The 24,267-nt window shown below is 45.7% G+C and overlaps 1 protein-coding gene across 2 annotated transcripts in view; it reads left to right on the plus strand.

Annotated features, from left to right (window-relative positions):
* SLC4A4 (solute carrier family 4 member 4) overlaps positions 461 to 24,267 on the plus strand; it is a 205,934-nt gene continuing 182,127 nt past the window's right edge. The window contains exon 1 of one of the 2 annotated variants that reach the window (XM_021396769.1): positions 461 to 523. In XM_021396769.1, the coding sequence (XP_021252444.1) occupies positions 489 to 523 (35 nt within the window). In that variant the 5' untranslated portion in view covers positions 461 to 488. Of the gene's footprint in view, positions 524 to 22,561; positions 22,637 to 24,267 lie in introns of those variants that run through there. The other variant, XM_021396770.1, reaches the window with a different exon arrangement.

Here is a 24,267-nt window from a genome sequence, read left to right on the forward strand (position 1 = left end):
TGGCTAGTAATTTACAACCCAGAAGGTACTGTTCATGCCCTGCTTTTCCTGTAGAATCACATATGTGCCCTGCTTAGTAATGAGGAGCATATCAATGCAAGACATCTACAGTCTGCCCAGCTTTAAAGTTTCCATCCATTCCATGGAGACAAGGACTGAATGGGCAGAATCACTGACATTAGAGAGAGCAGGGAGGCCTGCAGCTTTCCTAATTGAATTATTTTACATTGAGCTGAAAAGGAAAGTCATTTCTTGCAGATTATTTTTATTACTATATTCCCCTCCCCCTGTCCTTCCATCTGCAATGCTAAGGCCATCTGCAGTGGAATTGCCAGGTCACAGCCTGAACCAATGGTTGAGCACCAGGTGAGAAGTTGTGGCTAACCCAGGGAGCTCAGGTGCAAACAATGCCTCTGAGTGACCAGATGGGGTGGAACCTCATTTAAGGATTAGCAGCTGAAGGAGCAGCATCTCTCTGGGTAGAGCTCATGCTCTTCTCAAGCTGTCACTGGTTATTGGAGGGGTGAGCCAGTTTTCTTTCCTTATTATTTGTTAGTGATCTGTGGTGCCTGTATTCCGTTTGAAGATGCTGTCATCACCTTCTTTTGCCACATACCCTCTTAGCCAAATGTACTGCTACCAGATTCCCTGGGTAGTCTGAAAGGCTCTTTCTGTTCCTACCTTTGCAGTAGGGCTGTAAGAACTAGAAAGAGAGAGAAGTTCTTGCCAGGAGGTGAGCAGGATTTAGGCTTCCTTTTTATCCCATTTCTGTGCCAGCAGCTGGGAGATGAGAACAAAACGCGGTTCAAGCACTGATCAAATTCTTTTGAGGTGGAAGGCAGATGGGAGAGGATAGGTAACACTAGTGGGAAGACAACAATCTTGGTGTATGTCTTCTTTCTTTTTTCTTTTTTTTCCATATTTAAAAGCAAAGGTCTACTGAATTAGGGAGATGGATTGATAGCTATTTAAATAGCATTTGGGTGCATTGAGATTTTTCAAAGATTAAAATGTCTAGTCAGTGTAGATAATTTCTGTCATCTAAGAATATTGTGCATGTTGTCTTTGAGTTTCGTGCTGTTTTGTAACTGAAATGCAAAATGTCATATGTCTTGGTAGTAGGAAGCACGTAGATACAGTGCTTAAACCATAATGCCCTCCTACAGAGCTATGCACAAAGAAGTGTTGAAATGCATAAACCTGCAAGAATTCTGCTGATACTTGGGAATTTTGGAAAAGTAGCTAACAAAGCAGGAATTTCTAACAAAATTCTTGGTTGCACAAGAGTGTGAACTGTTTCAGATTGATTTGCTATGTCCTGAATGTGAAATAGGTCCTAAAAAACTGTCATATGAAAAGGTCTTGCAAAACTATCTGCCTTGACAGTGTGCTCTTAATGTGATGCCTGTAGTATTCGCAATGGGAGTGAGTGGTATTATCCTATGAAAGGAAGGTCTTGGACATTTACTACCAACCATGTTGCGATACGTGGTCTCCTATGTTTTTTTTCTATCTGTGATTCTCATTATCACAAAGCAAATAATTAATAAATCCTTCTGTAAGTATGTAAGTGGATGATTTATCTTTGTTGTTGGTTAAGGTGCATTGTAAATCCATGGTTTGCCGAGTGTCAAAAGAGGGACTAATGGAAGATAAGTAGAAACCCCAGAGGACTGAAAGAAATTCCTAAGAGCGTTCAGGAGGCAAAACAACTTTGCAGAATACTTGGTGATGTGGTCTGGTGAACAGAAAGCTGACTGAAATAAAATTAGGGGCTCTGATTTTTTTGCGAGAGTCAAGCTCCTATACATGAGAAAGAGCATGTTGTTTTGTTCTTCCTTGTCTTTGTTTCCTTTCCTGTCATTCCCTTGTTGAGACTGAATTTGTCTATGACCTCCTCAAGACAGGAGTTCCACCATCAAAGGCACAACAAGGCTATAAGTTCAAGTATGGCAGTCCAATAATAGTCCAACAAATAACAGTAGCACATTTACAGCTTCCCTGGCAGCCAGAGCCTTGTGTCTTCCTCCAGTGCCTTCCTCATTCTCTTGAAAAAGCAAGCTCAAAGGTTTTCAAAACCGAAGTTTCTATGTTTTTAACTTGATGCATTAGGTTTGTCAAATTGTGTTTATTTGCTGGCTAGTGTAGCTTGTTTAAAATCTGTGGAGACAATTAAATGCTGACAAATATAATGCATTTTGCTTTTGACTTTGGAGGAAAAAAAAGCATTCATTTTTTATTTATTTTTGCTATTCAGTGCCTCAGACTCTTTGTGTCTTAAAAAAAAATAAAGGAGAGAAAAAATGTTAACAGGAAAAAATCTTTAAGGGGTTTGTTAAGCAATCCTTCAGCTTGTAAATTTATCAACAACTTCAAACGTTCCAGAAAATAAACCCGCACTTTTTAGGCTATGCCCTGCTTTTTCTTTCAGAAGGGCTGAAATGTATGGCAAAGAATACTCTCCCTTCTCTTCAGGGTCTTTTACTTTTCTGATCATTTGTTCTCAGGCTCTCCTGAGAAGGCAGTTCTTGCTGTTTGTACAATGGAAATTAAGGCACAGAGAAGTTAAGAAACTGCCAGCATTTCTGGGCAATTCAGCAGCATTTTCTGAAATTCAAGTCAGGGCCTCTGAGTGAAATCCTGGTCCCCCTAGCAAAACAACTGAGAGGGGCAAGCTTTCTGCACTTTTCTGTTAATGCAAGTAGATGAATTTCTTTCTTCTGTGGTTCTCAAAAGGCCTTGTAAAAGGAGTCATGGATCTGTATCCCAGTTTAACAGACGGGGACACTCAGGCTGCATATAAAAACCTGGTATTGTTCAGATCACTTTAGCAACATGGTGGCATCCCCAGGAATAAAATGCATGTTCTTTGCATTCCAGCTAAGTGCCCTAACCACTAGGTGCCTCTGCCATCCCCTGCTGCACAGCACTTGTGTAGGCAGCTTGCCATCTCTAGACAGGGCTTGAGAGGAATACATGGAGTGCTGCGAGCATGCTAGCTGAGCAAGTGTCGTTTTCCTTGCGCGTTACGTTGCATGTAATCTGAGATAATGGAAGTAGAGGGAAGCAATGTTAGCAATATGATACAAGAGCCAGTGAGGTGAGGACAACGCTTTTCTATAAATACAAGCTGCTAGAGCAATCTAGGTAGTGCAACACCTATTGCCAATAGGGAATATTTTTTTTCTGAAGGGCTGAGACAAGTACCCTCCCCTAGCAAGCAGAAGCTATGGCTTACAGTGTGGATATTCCTCTTCTGTCTGTTTCCTTGAGTACTATTTTCCCTTCCTTTCCTCAGCGGTATTAATTTTGGGCCATTTTCATCCCTGCTTTCTCTCCTGCCCATCATTCCCTTTGTCTGTTCTTCACTGCTGTGGTGGAACTGAGTGAGGGCTTTGAGTAATCTCCACAGGTCTAAGTCTGAACTCTTCAAGGTCACTTTAAGTTAACTGTTTCTGTTCCAGCTGGAATGGTGACAGGCCCTCTACAAGGTTTTCAACAACCATTCCTCTGATACTGACCAAAAATCAGAGGAATACAGCATGTTGAGAAAATGCGTGGTACAAGTCTTCATTCTAGACAGTATATATAGAATCATAGAATTGTTTGAGTTGGAAGGGATCTTTAAAAGTGATCTAGTCTAACTCCCCTGTAATGAACACCTAGATCAGGCTTCTCAGTGCCCTGTCCATCCTGACCTTGAATGTCTCCAGGGATGGGGCATTCACCACCTCTCTGGAAAACATGTTTCAGCACTTCACTATGCTTATAGTATAAAAAAACCAACTTTGTTCTTATATCCAATCTAAATCTCCCCTCTTTTAGTTTGAAACCATTTCCCCTTGTCTTATCACAACAGACCCTGCTAAAGAGTCTGTCCTCTTCTTTCTATAGCCCCTCCCGTTTAGATACTGAAAGGCCACTCTCAGGTCTCCCTGGAACCTTCTCTTCTTCAGGCTGAACAGTTCCAGCTTGCTTGCTGTCATCAGCCCTGTGTTAACATGCCCAGGGAAGGTGTTCCTTCCCTTAGATCATTTTTGTGGCCCTTCTCTGGACATACTCCAACAGGTCCTTGTCTCTCCTGTACTGAGGACTTTTCATCTGGATGCAGTACCCCAGGTGAAGTCTCACCAGTCGAGGGGGCAGGATCACCTCCCTCAGCCTGCTTGCTGACCACACTTTTGGGTGCAGCCCAGGATACAGTTGGCTTTCTGGGTTGCGAGGGCACATTGCTGGCTCATGGCTGGAGCCTTCTATTCACCAGAACTCCAAAGTCCTTTCTGGCTGTGCTCAATTCTTTAGTTTCCCAGCTTGTATTGATAGTGGGGATCACTGTGACCCAGGTGTAAGACATTGCACTTGGCTTTGTTGAACCTCATGAGGTTCTCCCATGCCCACTTCTGAAGCCTGTCTAGGTCCCTCTGGATGGCATCGAGTCTCTCAGGTGTGTTAACTACACCAAGCAGCTTGGTGTCATTGACAGACTTGCAGAGGGTGAACTCGATCCCACTGTCAGTGTTATTAATGAAGATACTGAAGAGCATCATCCCAGTGCTGAGAGACACCACTTGTCACTGATCTCCATCTGGACACTGAGCCACTGACCGCTACCCTCTGCGTACACTCCTGCAACCAAGTTCCTTGTCCATCAAACAGTCTGCTCATCAAATCCATACCTTTCCAATTTGTAGAGAAGATTGTACTGCATGCAGTTTTGTGCACCATAGTATGAAAGGACATAAATCTATTAGAGAGCTTACAAAGGAGGGCTACAAAGATAGTAGTTCTAGAGGGGAAGATGTATGAAGAGTGGCTGAAGTCCCTTGGTTTGTTTAGCTCAGAGAAGAGGAGACTGAGGGGAGACCTCATCATGGCCTACAGCTTCCTTGCGGGGGGGAGGAGGGGCAGGTGCTGATCTCCTCTCTCTGGTGCCCAGTGAGGAACCCGAGGAAACAGCATGAAGCTGTGAGAAGTTCAGGATGGATATTAGAAGAAAGTTCTTTACTGAGAAGGTGGTTGGACGCTGGAACAGGCTCCGCCGGATAGCGGTCACAGCACTGAGCTTCCCCGAGTTTGAGAAGTGTCTGAACAGCGCTCTGAGCAATGTGGTCTGATTTTTTGGGGTGATGCTGTGTGATGCCAGGAGCTGGACTCGATGATCCTTACGGGTCCTTTCTAATCGTGTTTATTGTTATGGGGGCCATGTCAAAACCCGTACTGAAGTCCAAACAGATGACATCATTGGCTCTTCCATTGTCCATTGATGCAGTTGTGCCATCATAGAAGGCCCCTAGGTCATTCAGGCAGGACTTGCCCTTGGTGATGCCTTGCTGGTTGTCTCGAATCATCTCTCCATCTTCCACGTGTCTTAGCATAGCTTCCAGGAGGATCTACTCCATGATCTTCCTTGGCACAGAGGTAAGACTAACGTGTTGGTAGTTCCCTGGGTTGTCCTTTCTATGTTTTTTAAAAATAGGAGTGACGTTGCCTTTTTTCTAGTCACCAGGGACTTTACCTGACCACCGTGATTTTTCAATCATCATTGAGAGTGACTTGGTGACTACATCAGCCAATTCCTCAGGACGCTGGAATGCATGCGAACTAGTAGCTGTATAACCTGCTGATATAATTACGCTTTTTAAAGAGATTCACACTGCTACCTAGACTACAGGCAAAGCAGGATAATTGTTATTATTTTTTTTAAATGTCTCAGAACAAATGTATTTGGGACTGAACCATGGCTCTTCCAAGAGAGTGTGCTGCCTTTAGTAGAGATTCAGAAGGCAGGAAGTCAAAGTTAGTAGAATGGGATGGCATCAGCCTGGGCGATGATCTGACTGCAGCCTGCCATTCCTGTGAGGTCCCCAAGTCCTCCAGCAGGGAGCCCAGAGGTTTGGCAAGGAGGAGTGCTGCAAACACCTTCCTTCTCCCTGCTCAGAGGGCCTTTCAGAAAGCAGACAGCGCTGAGTATGGAGCACAGACTAGAGGCTAGCACTACCTGTTCCCAGCACTCCCTTGCTGAGTGGGAGCAACCTGCTCTTGTCTTCAGTTTTCTGGCTTCTCTGCAGAGTGGGAATGATGGACCTTTGGTGTTGAAAGGAACAGAAAGTAAGTGATTTTCAAAGGGAAGTAACCAAGAGAGAGGCTGAGCACTACTTTTCCTGGCATATGTTGTGGCTTAACATAGGCAGCTGTGGAAGCTTACCTGTACATCCCAGAAACGGTACTTGGTACTGCTTCTCCTCACTTGTAGGGGAGAAAGAAAGACTGATACCAATGTCTTGAATTTGCATAATTCAGCTGCAATACAAGCAGCTCTGCCTTGAATTTCCAATGCATCTTTTCATGATTAGCTGCCTCATCCAGAGTGCATTCCTGCCCCAACTTTACAACTATTTCCTGACACTTGCTGTATTCGTTGCCTCAGTAGTGGCAGGTTTTGTACGTCCTATGCTAAAAAGCAGGCTCTCAAAAGATGGAATTGGCTTTCACTTAACCTTTGTATGTTGTTCTGTGATTTATCTTTAAAGATGCATCCCAGGTGCTCAATACCACAGTGCACTGCAGTATGTACTATTACTTGTCTGAAAATAATTCTAGCTGTAGCAACCAGAAATGTACATTTTAATACGCAGTTAAAAATAGCTTTGTTTGGCTTAAAGCACCGTCCCCTACCTGGTATTAATTTCCATGGAGCTGAAGCATTAGAAATTCTCTTGTTTTTTAAGATGGCTGCAGACTGAATTTGGAATAGTACCTCTTCCAAGCAGTTTTAATGACATCAACAGTAAGTTTCTTCCAATATACTGAAATCTTTATAATGTTATGTCTTAAAGGAGAGATAAATAATGAATTCTCTTCTGTGTTCTTCTGTTGTTTTTTTCACTACTCCTTTTTTTGCCTTTCTTTTATGTTTGAGTTGAATACAATTCAATTCTTTATTAGGTGTTCTTGGACTGTTAGCAGTATTGCTTTGGCTTTCTTCCTAAGTAGAAGTTAACGTCAGAGTGACATTGCAGCTTTGCAGTGGAGAAAACAACAACAATAGAACAACCTGACAGGCTGGTTATCAGGCTGATGTTATGTGTTCAGGTGTATCAGACTTGTACATTGTCAGATAGTTTGGTAGTAACTATTTCTTTTGGACAAGACATGAAAATAGTCGTGTTTCTGTTTCATAAACTAGAATACATCAGAGTAATTGGTAACTGAGCTGGCTGCAGGAGAATAGATGATATCTAGTCAGTCTTTAACATTGTTACTTAAAATGCTGAAAATCTTGTATTGGTAGGGTGAGTTTGTGCAGTCTGGCACATCTCTCTCCCTCCTCTCCTCTCTCCCTCTTCTCTTCTTCATGTGGTTGTGCAGTTCTTGTTCTGCTGCAGTGCTCCCCAAAATCAGGCTTCCCATTTTCTGGCATTACAACTTCTATTCCTCATTTATCTAGTGTTGATAAGTTTGGCAGGTTGCTTGGAAAGCTTCAGATGGGAAAATGTAATGGAGAGGGTTTGGGAAACCTTGTTGAAGGTGTGACATGTTAAGAGCTACATTGGAGTTGAGATAAGTATAAGGATTCTGGTAAACTTTGTTACGTGAGTTGGCTTTGGGGCATTAGAAATACTTCTGTGAGGCTACAGCTGTGTTTGGGCTTGAAAGGGGGTTGGAATGGCTCAGAAAAATTTTGGTGGCCATCTTAAGGAATTATGGAAGTGAAGTAATAGGAGGGTTGGGAGTGTCTCCATAGGAGGGACAACAAAAGTAACACAGTAACAAAGAGAGAGTAAAGAGTTAATTATGGATGGAAAAAATCTCCAAACCTTAACTGGAAGCTAATAATGAGTTTCCATTGCCTCGAAGTGTGCTGGGATGTACTACAGAGGAAACCGGTTGAGGCACTGGAGTGCAGCTAAAGCTGGTTTTGTTCCATCCGTGCTACACATGAATAAGTCAATGCCTCTCTGTACCTCCGTCTGTAAATCTCTGAGGATAGCACCTCCTTTGCGTGCCTGGTCCACTCAGATACTAAGTGTTTTGGAGCAGAGGCTGTCTCTAAGTCTTTGTACAGCACAGCAGGGTCTCAGAGCAGAGTGCTGGCAAGCTCTGTAAGTAATATCCAAATGCTGTAGACAAAGCTGTTACTACAGCAACTTTTGTTTTAAAAAAAGTGCTTCAGCCATACGTATTTGAGCTTAAACGTGCTGGAAATTAAACTATTTCCAGAAAACTTATGGTGTCCAAGATGGAGGAGAGATTGGATTTCCTTGGGAACAGCTTTCAGATTTTCTGTCTTATCTCTTACACTTACCTTAAAAAGGAAAGCAAATGTGCTCTGTTTGCCTGTCTACTCAGAGAACTATCTGCCGAGTAAAGTATGTGGTGGATTTAGGTAGAAGTGGAAAGGTGTACTTCATGTTCAGAGAAAGCTGTCTGCAAGGAGTTAATATAGTTAGTCTTATCTCTCTGAGTGTACGTGGTACAATTTTTGTGTGGGCACATCTTATGTTTAAGATAGTAGTGAAGTACTTGCTTTTGCATACAGAACCAGGCTGAAGGCAGGTATAGATGCTGTGCAGAGTAGGCAGAATAGTAAATCTTTACACACCACACAGGGAGGAGCACTGTGGAGTTGATCACTGAACCCAGAAGTTCCAGATGTGTTCAATGCTTATAGACATCAAGAAAATAGGGAGGCTCTGTTCTCTCTGCTGTTTAAATTGTTTGTGCTAAGACTCTGAGGCGGCAGTCTGGTGCCATACCTTACCAGGAGTGGGATGGTGGTTCCTGATGGCAGAATGGCCTCCAAGCCAATTCTTCCTCCCTCAGGAACAATGCTAGCAAGCTCCACTCTCTGGCTCTCCATCCCATCTCTGCTGCTTTCTTTTTTTTTTTTTTCATTTTGGTGTCAGGTGACCTGGTCATCTTCTGGAGCTGGACTCAAATTTTCGCCGTCAGCACGCAGCATTAATTATTATTTATACTTCTTGGCAACCTGAAGCAGATTCTGATCTTGTCTGCATCCATAAATATATGCGGGCATGTAGTGATAAGGTGATGGCATCCCAAGACAGGGTTGTAGATAGGGCTCAGATAGAAGCAAATTTAGCTGGTTTGTATATGTTTCCAGGAGTAATACATGGGGGAAGGGGTTAAGTGAAGTGAGTGGCGTGAAAGGGTCAGGTGGCTGTGGAAAGCCTCTCAGAGAGGCAAGAGAGAAGACCGGACCATTTTCAGTCAGCCCTAAGATGTGAAGTTTGGACCACAGACAGATAGCTGACACATATTAGTTTCAGTGTCACTAGGTGAAGGGCTCAGCTTACACATAAGGGAAATGCAAGATAAATTGTAGTAGTGGGATATTCATATTTGTTTCAGACCCCACGCCCTCTTTCCTGGCAGCAGAAGGATTAGGTTTTTGCAACATTGCGCCTACTTTTTGATCTTACCCCAATGCTGGCTGGCATTGTTGCTCTTGCCTGGCTCTTAGTAGCTTTAAGAGAGAGGCTCCCATAGTTGATTGGTCAAAAGAAGCAAAATGTCACAGGGGAAGACTATTTTGATCCCTTTCACTGGGGGGGCAGAGGGGAGGGAAGCAGGGGGGCAGAATAAATGCTGTAACAGACCTGAAGTTTAAAAAGTGTTGCTCTGAGCATAGACAATGCTTCCTGGGCTCTGGCTCTCTTTGAGCTGGAGTGAATGTGGAAGGTGAACCACTGTGAAAGACCCTTTCTCTTCCTGCTAAAGGAACCCAATGGAACAGCTGGAAGTATGGATGGACTGGAGGTAGGTCTGTGCAGCCTTGGGATTGTATGCTGAGAGGCAGGACCCCTTGGGAGGGATGCAGTGATTTCTAGTCAGAACTCCCAATGCTTCCTTTTTCCTCTGTAGCAGACTTAGTATTTCACAGTCTCCCTTGCTGATACAAGCAAGATATGAGCAGCACAAGACTCAGGTGTAAGCTCTTTTGCTCTAGATTCTGATGTTTTAATGCAGGAGAGCTTTCTAGACAGTCTCAGGAGCTAAAGAATCCTCTGAAAGCAAGCTCTTTTGTCTTCTCAAGTGACTGCTAAACTTTATGCCTTGTAACATATTTTAAAGAGTACAAACATACAGTGAAAACCTGTCCATTTTGCTGTGTGTTACTGCTTGCTTAGTAGATGCCACGCTGATGATTACCGAGTGATTTCACGAACATTCATTTTTATCCTACATATGATCTGTCTTGCCTGTGCTAGCATATTGCAGTTACTTCTTGGATAACATCAGTGATGTGGTCTGTTGTCAGTTGCAAATGCTCTTGTTGAGCCAACTTTTTGATCTGTTTAAATTATTAAGGTAAGTGGCATAACATCTCCCTGGAATGTTTTGGTAGCAAGACAGTGTGTTCAGTGTTAGGAAGAGAAGGATTGTGTGTCTGTCTGTGCCTCTCAGAAGCTGTTGAATGTTCTTAGGCCTTAGTCTGCAGCCATAAATACCCAACTCTAACCTGCAATTATTAATTGGGAGCAGAGCCAGCAAACGCTGGAGTGTTGGAATTGATGTTCCAAGAATTATGGAAAACAAAGCTGGGGAGCAGAGCAGCAAAGAGAATTGGTTTGTGATAACTGCATATACAGGAGACATGTTTAATGGGCTCTATGTTTTACAGAGAAACCTTGTCAAAAAGATGCGGAATAAATATGTCCAGATGGAAGGTGGTAATGTGTGGTGTCCCCCAGGGGTCTGTCTTGGGCTCAGTACTCTTTAACATTTTTATCAGTGATAAAGATGATGGGATTGAGTGCACCCTCAGTAAGTTTGCCGATGATACCAAGCTGAGCAGTGCCGTTGATACAGCAGAAGGAAGGGATGCCATCCAGTGGGACCTTGATAAACTTGAAAGGTGAGCCCTCGTGAACCTAATGAGGTTCAATAAAGCAGAGTGCAAGATTTTGCGCTTGGATTGAGGTAATACCAGATATGCATACAAACTGAGAAAAGAACTTGAGAATAGCCCTGCTGAGAAGGATTAGGAGTTCTGGTTGATGAAAAACAGAATATGAGCCAGCAGTGTTTGCTTGCTGCCTGGAAAGCCAATGGTATCCTAAGTTCCATCAGAAGAGGTGTGGCCAGCAGGGCAAGGGAGGTGATTGTCCCCCTCTATTCTGCCCTTGTGAGGCCCCATCTGGAGCACTGCATCCAGGTCTGGGGCTCCCAACACAGGAAAGATGTGGAGCTGTTGGAGGGGGTCCAGAGGAACGCCACGAAGATGATCCAAGGGCTGGAGCAGCTCTCCTGTGAATATCGGCTGAAGGAACTGCCTGGAAAAGAGAAGGCTGTGGGGAGACCTCATTGTGACCTTCCAATATTTAAAAGGAGATGATAAACATGAGGGAAATCAACTTTTTACACAGTCGGATAGTGATAGGACAAGAGGAAATAGTTTTAAACTAAAGGAAGGGAGATTTAGATTAGATGCTGGGAGAAAGTTTCTTGCTGGGAGTGGTGAGGTGCTGGCACAGGCTGCCCAGAGAGGTTGTGGATGCCCTGTCCCTGGAGGTGTTCAAGGCCATGTTGGATAGGGTCCTGGGCAACCTGATCTAGTACTTGATCTAGCGGCTGGCAACCCTGCCTGTGGCAGGGGATTGGAACTTGACGATCCTTGAGTTCCCTTCCAACCCAAGCCATTCTATGACAAATATAACTTTGAGTCATTCTCTTTTCCATATTTGAAAGCCTTCTAAACATGTTGTCACAAACCATCTACGTGCTGAAGATGTGCAGCTTGATAAAGTATGATAGATTGTTATAAGTGTGACAATAAGGGCATGTCTAAACACACAGCAAGTATTTTCCTTCTCCTGTGGAAAATGTTTACACATGAAAGTAGAGTTTAGGTTTTGTCAGCCAAAGGAGGAGATGATGACACCAAAAGCAGATGCCTCTAGTAGATTTGATAAGTGGATGAATCTACGCAAACTTCTGGATGAGAGGAAGAATGTAGTAAGCCCATTTCTATCTCTACAATAGCATGTAATGTGCCAGTGCAAGAAGGTGAGTGACTTTTCAAAGTGCCAGGCACTGAGAAAGGAGGTCATATAGGAAGCAGTCAATGGATAATTCTCACTCTGAGAAGGTCCTTTTTCTACTTGCTGTTTGGGATCAGTGATTGTTTATCTCTGGAGTGGGGAAACCTAAGTACCCACAGTGTTGTTCCTACCACAGAAAAGGAAAAGATGGGGATGGCAGGCTGGGGAAGAGCTCTGGAGATAGCTGCTCCTACTGGACACGCAGGGCAGCAAATGCGACTTGCTGAGAAAACCAAGCTTGACCTCTGCAGAAACTGCTGCCCCACTCTCTGGGTCTTTTCTGGGTTGCCAGTCACAAATTGTGCCTGCTGGCATTCTCCAGCACAGATGTGAGGGCAGGCGGTGGCTGGGATCTGGCCAGAAAACACTGTGTTAGGACAAAACATTCTCTTTCCTTATGCCTGTGCTATGAAACAGCTTGTGAAAGTGCTCAGGGCTGCTCTCAGCTGTAGTGCAGGTGAGAGAATGTAAGAAGCATAAAGCTGGCTTACAGCCAATGGTATTCTTGTCGTTCTTCTTCCTTATATTTTCTTTCTCCACCTTGAAGCATGGGAATGTAGTAATTGAATTTTAACACAGTTTCCAAACTCACTGTAGCATAGCCACTGGAAAAAAAATGTCTTAAGAATGAAAAACAGCCGTTAGCTAGTACAAGTGGGGCAAGAATGTCAGAACACTGTTGGAAGTATGCGCTATCAGACTTGTAAAACAACTGTTATCCTGCGCGTTTTTATGGAAAAAAAAAAAAAGTATTTGCATTTACATTTTTTGATATTTGACCTGTGATACACAAACCTTATAAGACTGAGTTCAGGTTAACTTCAGATGAAGTTCTCTAACTGTAGATGCTTGTGTAAAGTGCCTGGATTTTCAAAACTTGGCTGGAGATTTCGTGGCAGCCTTTCTTGTGGTTATTTCTGGCACCCCTGGCTGCCAGTTGGAACACGGGTTTCTAGATATGTGTGGAAGTGGAAAGGCATGGGTGTGAGCACTTGTGTGGAGTAGGAGCCTTTTAATAGAAGCAGGCTTGATTTAGGATGAGTATTTTTAAATAAGCACAGGTTTGGGGAGCAGATGTAAGTATGAAATCCAAACCAGTTTCCTCATTCCGGCTATTAATACAAGAGGAGGGGAAAAAAAAGGTCCTTTGAAGTGATTTCAAACAACAATTAATATCCCTTGGAATCTCCCCATCAGCTTTGTAAGTTTTGATAGGAAGTCAGAGCTTAACATCACAAAGTAAGATAGGCAGGGAAGCAGAAAAAAAAAAGTCAGAAGATACTGTTCTGAGTGTTGGGAATACCATTTTCCTGAACTTCTACTGCAGCACTGTCTTGCTGCCTCTGATGCTGTCCTGGATCAGTAGTCTGCCTTGGCCTGACCCAAGTGACAATGCCTTTTCCTGTTGGGTAAAGATTTGCAAAATACTCAGTGAGGGACAACAGGAGGCAGCTGTGCGCTGATAGGAGAGGCTAACCATAAATTTCCTTATGATGTTTCTCTGGGAAACCCTTTGTGCAAGTTATGATTCCTTGCCTTCCTTGTTGAACCCGGTGACAGGCTCACAACCTCATGCTGTTTCGGCTCTCAGTTCTGTTGTATTTTACCCTGACTTTGGTTGGGCCACCTGTGAGCTGCTGGCGTGGCCTGTCTTGTCCATTTTTCCCCACCAAAACCAAGATTGAAAATGAAGAAAAAGATAATGCCCTGGCAGGCAGCTCGTTGCTCCACTGCAGTCATGAGCTCTGTACGAAAATGGTCTAGTCTCAGAGGAACAAGGAGGGGCTTTGAGGATGCCCTCTCCCCTTGTGGGAAGGAGCTGTGAGATGGAACCAATGTGGTGTGAGGAAGCACAGCCAAAAAGTTCAAGGCTCTGAGAGATGGAGATAATCCTCATGTTTATATTAATAAAATGATGTGTGAAATTCTCCAAGGGAAATATTTTATTCTGGTGTTTTGTAAGCATAAAATGAAAGCTTGCCCTTTGACAGCACTACTATTTTCTTAAAAAGCTCCACCAGAACATATTGTCCCTTTGTATCTGTCAATACACTGTCATGCCCTGAGAACAGAATGTTGTCGCAAGACAGTCGTCTCCTGTTGCTCCATAAATGTTGAGGTGAAGCCTAAGTTTATTAGTTTTTAAGGCAGAAGATATTGTTTCTGCACATTTTTACTGGACACAGTACCTTAATTTCTGTTAGTCTTAGTCCAAAATGCCTTGAATTTATTTTGCTTACTGGAAGGTAGTAGATGTTGAGGCCAATTACATATTTCATCTCTAATTTGTATGTGTCAGCCTGGCCACATAAGCGGTTCTTGCCGATGAATGGCTTCTGAGGTGCTTTTCAGCAATGCACCAGTGCCAGCCCTTGCTGTTGCGTTCAGAGCACCACACAGTCCTTGCCCTTAGCTTCCACCAAACAAATTGCCTCCTTCCCCTGGAGAGGAGATAGGTTTTGCTCTCGTGTGGGTTGCTCACTGCAGCTTTCTCCGGGGACTATTGCTGGAGGTACCACAAGAGGTATTTAATCTGCTGTGTTCAGTGGTGGCGCTTGTGGGTAGATTTCTCCCCGTTACAGTGCTTCTGAACTCTCACTGGATTTGCTTTCCATAAAGCACAGAGCTCTGCTGTTGCTCCTCTCAGGCCTCAACTCGGGAACAACAGTCAAAATATATGGCAAGTTTGGGCAGAAGAGAGTTTTTTATATCTAAAGGTATCTGACTTTGTGACTCTGATCTTTGGATGGAGTGTGTAGCCTGTAGGGGATCTGAGCTCAGGTTGCTTTTTTGTGATAAGTCTCTAAGGTTTGGGGCTACACACTTCCAAGCCTCCCCTCTCTCTCTATCTGCAAAAGCTCAGCACATAGGTTTTGAGCAGTCATCCTGCAGGCATCGTTTTTTTCTGCTTCTCCCTTTCCTTATCCTTGCATTTCTTAGTCCATTATGATATGAGAAGGATTCCAACAGCAATGTAGCTCCCTCAGGAAATATTATGATGAGAGGGGGACAGCTGTTCGTAGTGCTTTTGCTGGGATCTTTCCATTGCAAAGATGGTTGCTTAGCACCTGAAACTTCTTGTACAAATGCTGTCTGCATGAAATTAGTAGCAAAGGTGTTTCTGTTGCTGTTGGGGTGCTGTGTTTGCTAACCAGAGAGGGAGAGAGCAAAGTCTTTGTTAATAAAACTTAAAATTGCTTCTGTTGTGCTTGCCCGTCATCTCTGAGCGAAGAGGAGAAAACTTTATTGTGGGGTTGATTTTTGCCTTGCTTTAGCTTGAACGACGCAGATGTCTACAGCTGCACTTCAGCTTTGCATTTTTTTTTTCCTGGGACACTTTGCTCTTCAGGTTGTCCTGAAGTGGCAGAGACCTTTGGGATTTGCACAGGCTGCTGAGAAATTGTTGTTCGCTTTAAAATATTCTGTTTCTATTGGAATCACCAAACAAAACAGTAAAAAATCATTATGTCCTTAAAGCTTTATTTATACAACATACATTTCTGGCTAAGTTTGACCAGGAAATGTTTGCTTTAAGTGTTTTATTTAGGATATGTTTCGATAAGAGAGTAAAGAAAGAACAAACGATGTGAAAATCCAAAATAGCAAATGATAATGCTGTTACTTAATTCTTTTAAAAGCAAAGTGAACTTTTCTGATGACCTAGATTAGACAATGGGATAACACATTAAGTCCTTCCTGAAGGAAAAACAAACAAAAACAATTACTACCTTTGGTATGTAGCATTATAAGTCGACTGGCATAAAAAATAGGTGGGAGTTCAGAAATGAAATGACAGAAGGGAAAATATGATCAAGTTACTTCGAATGTTGACTTTATTGTACCAGTTGCTCCTGTGTAGCCTTCTAGGCAACGCTACAGGCTCGGGGCAGAGTGGCTGGAAGACTGTGTAGAGGAAACGGACCTGGGAGTGTTGGTCAACGCTCGGCTGAGCATGAGCCACCAGTGTGCCAAGGTGGCCAAGAGGGCCAATGGCATCCTGGCTTGTATCAGAAATAGTGTTGCCAGTAGGAGTAGGGAAGTCATTCTCCCTCTGTACTCAGCACTGGTGAGGCCGCACCTCGAGTACTGTGTCCAGTTTTGGGCCCCTCACTGCAAGAAAGACATTGAGGCCCTGGAGCGTGTTCAGAGGAGGGCGATGAAGCTGGTCAGGGGTCTGGAGCACAGGGCTTATGAGGAGCGGCTGAGGGAGCTGGGATTGTTCAGTCTGGAGAAGAGGAGGCTCAGGGGAGTCCTTATCGCTCTCTGTAACTACCTGAAGGGAGGTTGTAGTGAGCTGGGGGTCAGCCTCTTCTCTCTCATAACTAGTGACAGGATGAGGGGGAATGGCCTCAAGTTGCACCAGGGGAGATTTAGGCTGGACATCAGGAAACAGTGCTTTTCTGAAAGAGTGGTCAGGTACTGGAATGGGCTGCCCAGGGAGGTGGTTGAGTCACCGTCCTTGGAGGTGTTAAAGAAACATTTAGATGTAGCGTTGAGAGACATGGTTTAGTGGGGTTATTGGTGGTTGGTGGATGGTTGGACTGGATGATCTTGTAGGTCTTTTCCAACCTAGCTAATTCTATGATTCTGTGATCAGGTGTTACCAACTGGAGAGCTGTTAGATGTGAATTCCTGAGACATCTTACCGTGTTCCACCTTTCAGGGCTTGGGACTGTTATGTATCCAGCTGGGATTTTTTTTTTTTTTCCTGTCAGGAATTAGGAGGCTAACAATTAGCTGCCATTCCAATTACTCTTCCCTACAGGATATTCAGTGCTCAAGACCAGGTGCTCTCAGTGTAGGAGAGGCAAGGATTCCATTTTAGAGTTGCAGGTGGAGTTTGTTTCACTGATGCACACAGTTTGTTGGCACTGCCTGTCCTCATGTGCTTGTTGGAAGGTGTCTTCAGCCAGGGTACAAGAAGGCTGGTAGAAGGGGGCCCTAATTTCTGACAGGATTTATGAACTCTGTGCTAGTCACGGTGGGCTTGGCCTTGCACTGAGAGGAAGTGAGCTTTCCCTACGTTTTTCCAGTCAGTGATAAAACATGAGAAGCTTTCCTAAGCTGCTGCCCAGTGAGAAGGGTTTTACTGACGATGACTGTCACTGCTTTGTAAGGAGTTGGTGCTCAGGAATCAGCCAGGAGCAGGGTAGGGTGCAGGTCCCACGCAGAAGGACTGGAGTCATGCTGCAGAACTTCTGTGCTCCAGGATGGCAACAGTGGAGGAATGAGGAAGAGAAAGAAAGTCATCTAAGTAACAGCTAGGGGACGTCCTGGGAGAAAACTACACCCTCCTGACGTAAATACTGACCCCTCAATCAGCAACCTGCCCATTTCTCTCATACAGCACAGCGGAAATGCTTCTAGTTCTTCTCCCTAATTCCATCTGAGTGTAATTAGCCTCGGGCTTAAGGAGAGTGACTTTACCTCAGGATTTCTCTCTCTTCCCAAGATGGGGGAAAAAAACCTGTACCTTTCTGCCTTGAGGCAATACGCTCACTGCCCTCTCTCGTTTTACTTATTCTCCCTCCTCCAGAATATTTGTTGTTTCAGTATTCCACCAGTTGTAGGTGGCGGAAGTGTGTGCTTCACCATCCCATGCTCTGGTGGTTTCTGTGGGCGTATGAACAAACACGCTTTCTTTATTTTAGCAAAGCCCTGTGTCTTCGGCTCGGTTTGGCTCGGTGCCCTCCAGCCCTGAGCAGGATGAAGTTCGGAGCCGACGAGAGCAGCTGGCTTCGCGAAGCAAGCAGCTTGAGCGAGCCTTCAGAGTAAGAGCAGAGCGGACCGGGCCCGAGGCCTTCCTTCGGCCCCGCTCGCGACAGCCGCCCGCTGGGCCCGGGGAGGGGCGGCTGCCGGCAGAGGGCCTCAGCGCAGCGCCGCCGGGACCCGACAGCGGCCTCGGGGCTGACGCAAGCTCGGCTACGAAAGGACGAGGCAGGTCTGCGCGAGGATGAGGGGCGTGCAAGCACTAGCTGGTAGGAGTGGCAGATCTTGGACGCGGGTCTGTGCAGAGTGATGCTCCCCAGTCGAGAACACCTCAACACTTGCTTTCGTACATTCTAGTCTCCAACTATTAAACCCTGCAAGTTTAACTAGAGATCTATTGAGGCATGGATGGTATGCTACCAGGAGTTACCAAGAGGTTAGTAGGGCACCAAAAGCAGTTGAACCAGACAATGAAACCCCCATAGCGTTTTTCCCTTTTTGACATGAATGGAGAGACTGTTGTGGCATGTATGGCTATCAAAGCAATAGAACTGGTGGACAACAGGTTGGCCGTGAGCGAGCAGTGTGCCCTTGTGGCCAAGAAGGCCCGTGGGTTCCAGGGGTGCCTTTAAAAAGAGCATGGCCAGCAAGTTGAGGGAGGTGATTCTCCCCCTCTACTCTGAGCTGGTAAGGCCACATCTGGAGTACTGTGTCCAGTTCTGGCCTCTCCAGTTCAAAAAAAGGCAGAGAACTTCTAGAAAGAGGCCAGTGGAGGGCTGCAAAGATTACTAAGGGCCTGGAGTATCTGCCTTATGAGGAAAGACTGAGAGACCTGGGACTGTTCAGTCTGGAGAAAACAAGGCTGAGAGGGGATCTTGCATTTAAAAATGTCTAAAATGTGGGAGTTAAGTCAATGGCTCCTTTTGGTAGCGAGCAGCAATAGGACAAGGGGCAATGGGCAGAAACTGGAACACAGGCAGTTCCATACTAACACAAGGAAGAACTTTACTGTGAGAGTGATGGAATGCTGGAACAGCTGCCCGGAGAGGTTCTGGAGTCTCCTTCTCTGGAGATATTCAAGACCCATCTGGATGTCTTCTTGTGCGACCTGCTGTAGGGAACTGCTTTAGCAGGGAGGTTGGAATTGATGACACATAGAGGTCCCTTCTAACCCATACGATTCTGTGACTGCTCATTTCTTTCAAGCAGACATGATGTGTAATTCATTATAAACACATCGGGTACACAAAAAACTTGAGCTTCCTGCATTCACTTCTGTTTTACCTCATTTGAATGTTTTGTATCACCTCCTGTTTCTGTCTCCTTCGAAAGATGAAAGTGTGACCCCATGAAGTGGAAATCAGCAGGACTGATTGGACTATTTGCTGCTTTGGTCTTGACTGTAGTTTCACTGGAAGTGGGCAGAAGCTCAGTTAGGATGCTGAATTAGGATTCTTATGGAGACTGAAAAATCAGCTTCCAGCTGAATGTTGTTTTCAAAACTAACTGAGGCAGGACTATCAGAAAATGCAAAACCTGCTAATCAAGTTTCAAAAGCAAATAGGTTTATTTGCATTATACTTTTAATAACCAGATATGAAGTAATGTGTGCTGAGATGATGTGATCTTTCTGGATTTCCTGTGAAGTAGTTTGGTGACTTGAACATGAGCAGGGAATACAAATATAGGAGCTACAGAGATGTTTTCCATGGTTGCCCTTAGAAATCAGTGCTGTTAGACTAATTCATTTTGAATATTCAACTCATTGTGTAATGGAAGAATTCATTCCATAGAGTTTAGGAGCTGGAGTGAACTGCATACCTGCATCTTTTTAAAAAAAAACAAACAAAAAAAAACAAAAGCTCAGCATCCTTAAGAATAGTCATGATCAAAGATTGAGTCCTGAAAACATGCATGACTGATACTGCTGATGTAAAGAGGATTGCTTGTAAGCACAGGTGTTTTCAGGGTTGAGTCTGCTTTTGCAGATGATGACTTGGCACTGGTCATTTGTCAACAAATTAAAAAATATACAGAAAGTCTCTTAGGTAAGTGTAACTGTGGTGTCTCTGCACCTAGTTGTTTCTATTGAAATGGTTTTACCCTCTGAAACTCCTTAACTTGCACTGAATGACTCCTGACTTAATCCAGTGCAAATATTTTATCACACAGTAGTCTCCACAAAGCCCTAGAAATACAAGAGGTGCCAGTTTCCATCTAGTTCTGCGTTGTCTCTGACAGTGCTGTGGTCAGCATGAGTGGCTTCTGAGGAATCTACCAGAAATTCTGCAAGATGTATTTGTGGAATAACGTCCTCACAGGGAAAGTTTTGCTCTCCCAGTTCTACTGAGCTTGTGTATTTATGCATTGTAACTTTGGATGTTCTCATAAATATAAATGTCGAACGCTGTCATTTGCAAAGATACCTTGCTGGACCTCTCAGAAAAATTGAATGCTGGACAAGAAAACAGAATTTTTGCATATCAGTGGGCCTTTAGTTGAAATGGCATCCTGTCCTGTGCAATTGTTTGCAAAGCAGGCTGTACCTTCTTTGTGGTGAGCAGGAGCTTTGCTTTAGTGATAGCCTGGTTCAAGAAGGCTGTTGGGCACCTTTTCTTCTCCGTGGCTTCGTGTGCAGAGCTGAAGCCAGTGGATTAAAAAGGCACATTTAATCAGACAGCCAAAGCTATTACAAGTTACTGCTTCTGTAGCGCCTACTCTGTGAATGGGAAGCTAGCAGGCTGTCGTCCTGAGTGATGATATTATCTATGTTTATTAAATGAAACAAAAAACCCTCTGGTAATTACTGATAACTTTTAAATAAGGAATATGTGGTAGTAAGTGTGCAAGTCATGTCAAAATGTACTTACACAGTTTATTCAAGTTGGGTCCAGCTGATGGCTTTGGATTTTGTCTATCACAGTGACAGAGGGGATAAGTGGGTCACTTCACTTGGGTGTTTGTGTATGTAGAGTGCACTGCCTTTCAAACTTGGCTGAGATAACTGCCTTGGCTCTTGATTTAAGGACTCTGGAAATGTTTTCGGTGGGGTTTTAGATCATAGTATGTAGTGATGGTATACTTAAAGACTGACAGTTGTGTATCATAATGCCAAAACTTTTTTTTTTTTCATCTGGAAAACTAAATGCACAGGTTTAAGATGTCAATATTTTAAGTTATAACAAGTTGTGAGGAAATAAGATTGCTGTGAGAGTCAGTGAGCTGAGAGCAACGTGCCGAGGATGGCCCCAGAGGTGCTTTCACTTTCCAACACTTTTTCACATTTTGAGATACTTGGTATGGGTGGAAGAGTGAGTTGTCTAGCACCAAGAAGCAACAGCAATCTTCTGCAGTAGCTAATATCTTTGTTTTTGTGGGGCATGGTGGGAGAGGGGACCTTCTTAGTTCATTTGTAAATAGAAGCAAAGTGGAAGGTGTGCAAGTTAAGGAGAATAACATTAGAAAGCTGAACCATGGAGAGAGTAGTCCTTGATTCTGAGCTGTTGCGTATGCCTTTGGAAGAGGGGAAAATGTATAGTTACTTAGTTTAGAACTGGACTATATAAAGCTTCTAAACGGAGGTAGTGCTTTTCTTTTGCTAACACAGGGGCTGCTGTTAGTTCAAATGAAACGGTTTGGAAATACTTTCACGGCCAGGCAGAAGGCTTCCCTGTGCTGCCACTGACTCAACTGCTTAAAAGCAGGTACTTGGGGAGCACGATTTATTGAAGGGAGCAGAGGAGGCCAAGCCCTGATGAATTCACGTGCAGAGCCGAGGTGGGAGATCTTTCAGAACACGTTAAATTTAAGGGGGGGGAAGTGGATGGTACATTGTAGACAGCTTGGCTGTTCTCCGAGGCTGGGGAAAGCGCAGCTTTGACAGTAGCAGAGTGGAAATTCTGCCATGTTCTCATTCCAGTTTGCAAACCAGAGAACTGCAGTTTCTGTCACTGCTACTTTTTTTTTTTTTTTTTTGCCTGTACAATGGATTGTGTATTATTCCTTAATACAGGCTTTGGACAGGTTGCAGAAGCAGGGCTCAGTGGCTCAGGAGGAGCTGAAGAAGCAGTCGCTATGTGGTAACCCTAAACCTTGCTTGAGAAGTAGACTTTTTCCCTACGAAGCTACAATAGTCCCCTTTGTTCCTCCCAGTGTCCCTGTCCTTTCTGCTGACGGACTGCTGCTCTGCCGCGTCACTTGCGCGGTTTGCAGAGCCCCGTTCTTTCAAAATACCTCACGGATCTCGTCACTGGGGCCTGGACGGCAGGGCTGAGTGCAGGAGCGGCAGCCTGTTGCCCGAGGTTTCGGAAGGCAGCTCTTGGAAGCGGAGACGCGGGGGCTCGCAGCGTCCAGCTCCGGCGTCCGGGGCGCCGAGCACCTGCGAGGCCCAGGGCTCGGCGCTCCGCCCGGCCCGGCGTGCAGGCAGGGGGCGGGCAGGGCGAGCCGGCGGCCTCGCAGACTCCTCCTCCGGCCTCCCCGCCCCGGGGCCCCGTGACGCCGAGCGGCCGCCGAGCGCCCGGGGAGGGAGCGGGGGCTGGGATGGGACGGGATGGGAGCGGGCGAGGGGACGGCTGAGCCCGCGGGCGCCTTTAAATTCGGGCCGGGCCGGCCGCCGGCAGCACAGCCGCTTCGCCTCGCCCTGTCCCTGCCTTCGGCCCGGCCCGCAGCCTCCAAGCGGTAGCGAAGCGGGCGGCCGTGCGCGACTCCGGACACGCGTGGGCCAGCGGAGCGCCGGCCGCGGCCATGCCCCGCAGCTCCCGCTGAAGCCGCCCCGCCCCGCCGCTGCCCGCCCGCCCGCCCGCTGCCCCGCAGCCCCCGCCCGCCGCCAAGCTGGAGGACCGCCGCAAGCCCGAGCCCCGCAGGTGAGCGCGGGGAGCGGGAGGCGCGGGAGCATCTGCACGGCGCGGCTCCGGCTGCTCCGCGCTTCTGAGCGGCTTGGGGCCGCCGCCGGGCTGCGCTCAAGCGGTGCTCGGTACCCGGAGTAACTTTAAAAACACACTTTTCTTGTGTTTCGACTGATCTTCGCTCCGGTGTGTTGTCGGCAGCACTCGTTTGAAGGAAATCCCATTTCCTCTCAATTTTTTTCATGCTCCATCTGGCGTTCAGCCGCACGCGGCTATTTCACTGCCTCAGACCGGCAGAGGGGACCTCCTTGCTTCTCGTCCTCGCCTTTGTGAGCTTCCTGCTGCGAGCTGCAGGCAAGGGGTGTCGTTCTCCGGGGCAAACGCGGCACCAAGAACTCAACCGTCCTTTTGTTCACACCCCTAGGTTGCTTTTTTACGCCAGCGTTAATTACTGGTGGCTTTCCCGTTGGGTAGGAGCGCATCCTCAGTACCCGTCCCGGCGCCGGAGCCACGCGGTGCCGGCCGTTCGGGAAGGGGCCGGCGGTGCCTCCAGCTGCAGCCCGCCGTGCCGTGCCGCCCTGAGCGCCCGACCGGAGCGGCCCCGGGAGCCCCTCGAGCCCTGCCCCGGGGAGGGCAGCCGTGCGGAGGTGGAGCAGAAGCAGAGACACGGCAGCGGCTCCGTGGGAGAGCTGTGCCGCGCAGTATAGATAGTCGCTCTGTTGTTTCAGCGAAAAGCAGTTTGCTTTGACAAAATGCGAGGAATTGCGTGTCGCGTGGGGGAATAGAATTTGCTCCCTGCTAGTTGCTGGTGTGATAGTCTGCAGAAATATAAGAATTTTTGGCTGCTTTCCAGAAGGAAATTATTTGCGCATTAAGAGTGAGGTACAGTTACCTCCCCACCTCCAACAACAGCAAAAAGCCCCCTAAGGCTCCCGACTCAGTTTGGTTGTAATAATTTCCAGTCATATGCAGGATGTTTAAATGAGATTGTTTGCATCTGTGCACTTGTTGGCGTGCTTGCTTGCATGAACTAACCCATGTGTAATGGTCTCTGTCTTCGCTTCTCCTACCTGGAATCCAACGCTGAAGCAAGTGCTGAAAGAGCTTTCCTAGTGACTTCTCTCGTGCCAGAAGCTTGTAGAGTCCGGTTTTGCAAGATTTTGTTTCAGGTGGTGGCTTCAGCTCACAGTAAACTGAGCAGGATGTCTGTCACTTCACCTGACTGTGAATGTCGGCGTCCTCTGACTGGCAAATGCTAGTGTGGTCTGCAGTGATGCTGATGTGTTCCCCCATTCAGATGCAAAGGAATAGAATTACTTTTACGTTTCCAAGGAAATATTAAGGGAGAGGTTTGCCTGTTTCTTTTCCTTCAGTCCTGCAGAATGTTTCATGCGCGTCAGAACAGTGGACTCAGGGAGGACTCTAAGCTGCGTTTCCAGGGCTTCGGGGGGGGGGGGGTGACAGCTGCTGGGGAGTTAGTGATTGTCCGTTAGGAACTGCTGGCTTAGTGTGTTGCTGCTGTCCAGAGTTGAAAGTGGGGTGAGAAGGAAGTGTGGCTCTTTTCTTTTCTTTTCTTTTCTTTTCTTTTCTTTTCTTTTCTTTTCTTTTCTTTTCTTTTCTTTTCTTTTCTTTTCTTTTCTTTTCTTTTC

Source organism: Numida meleagris, chromosome 4 (assembly GCF_002078875.1).
Source record: "Numida meleagris isolate 19003 breed g44 Domestic line chromosome 4, NumMel1.0, whole genome shotgun sequence".
NCBI classification, from domain to species: domain Eukaryota; kingdom Metazoa; phylum Chordata; class Aves; order Galliformes; family Numididae; genus Numida; species Numida meleagris.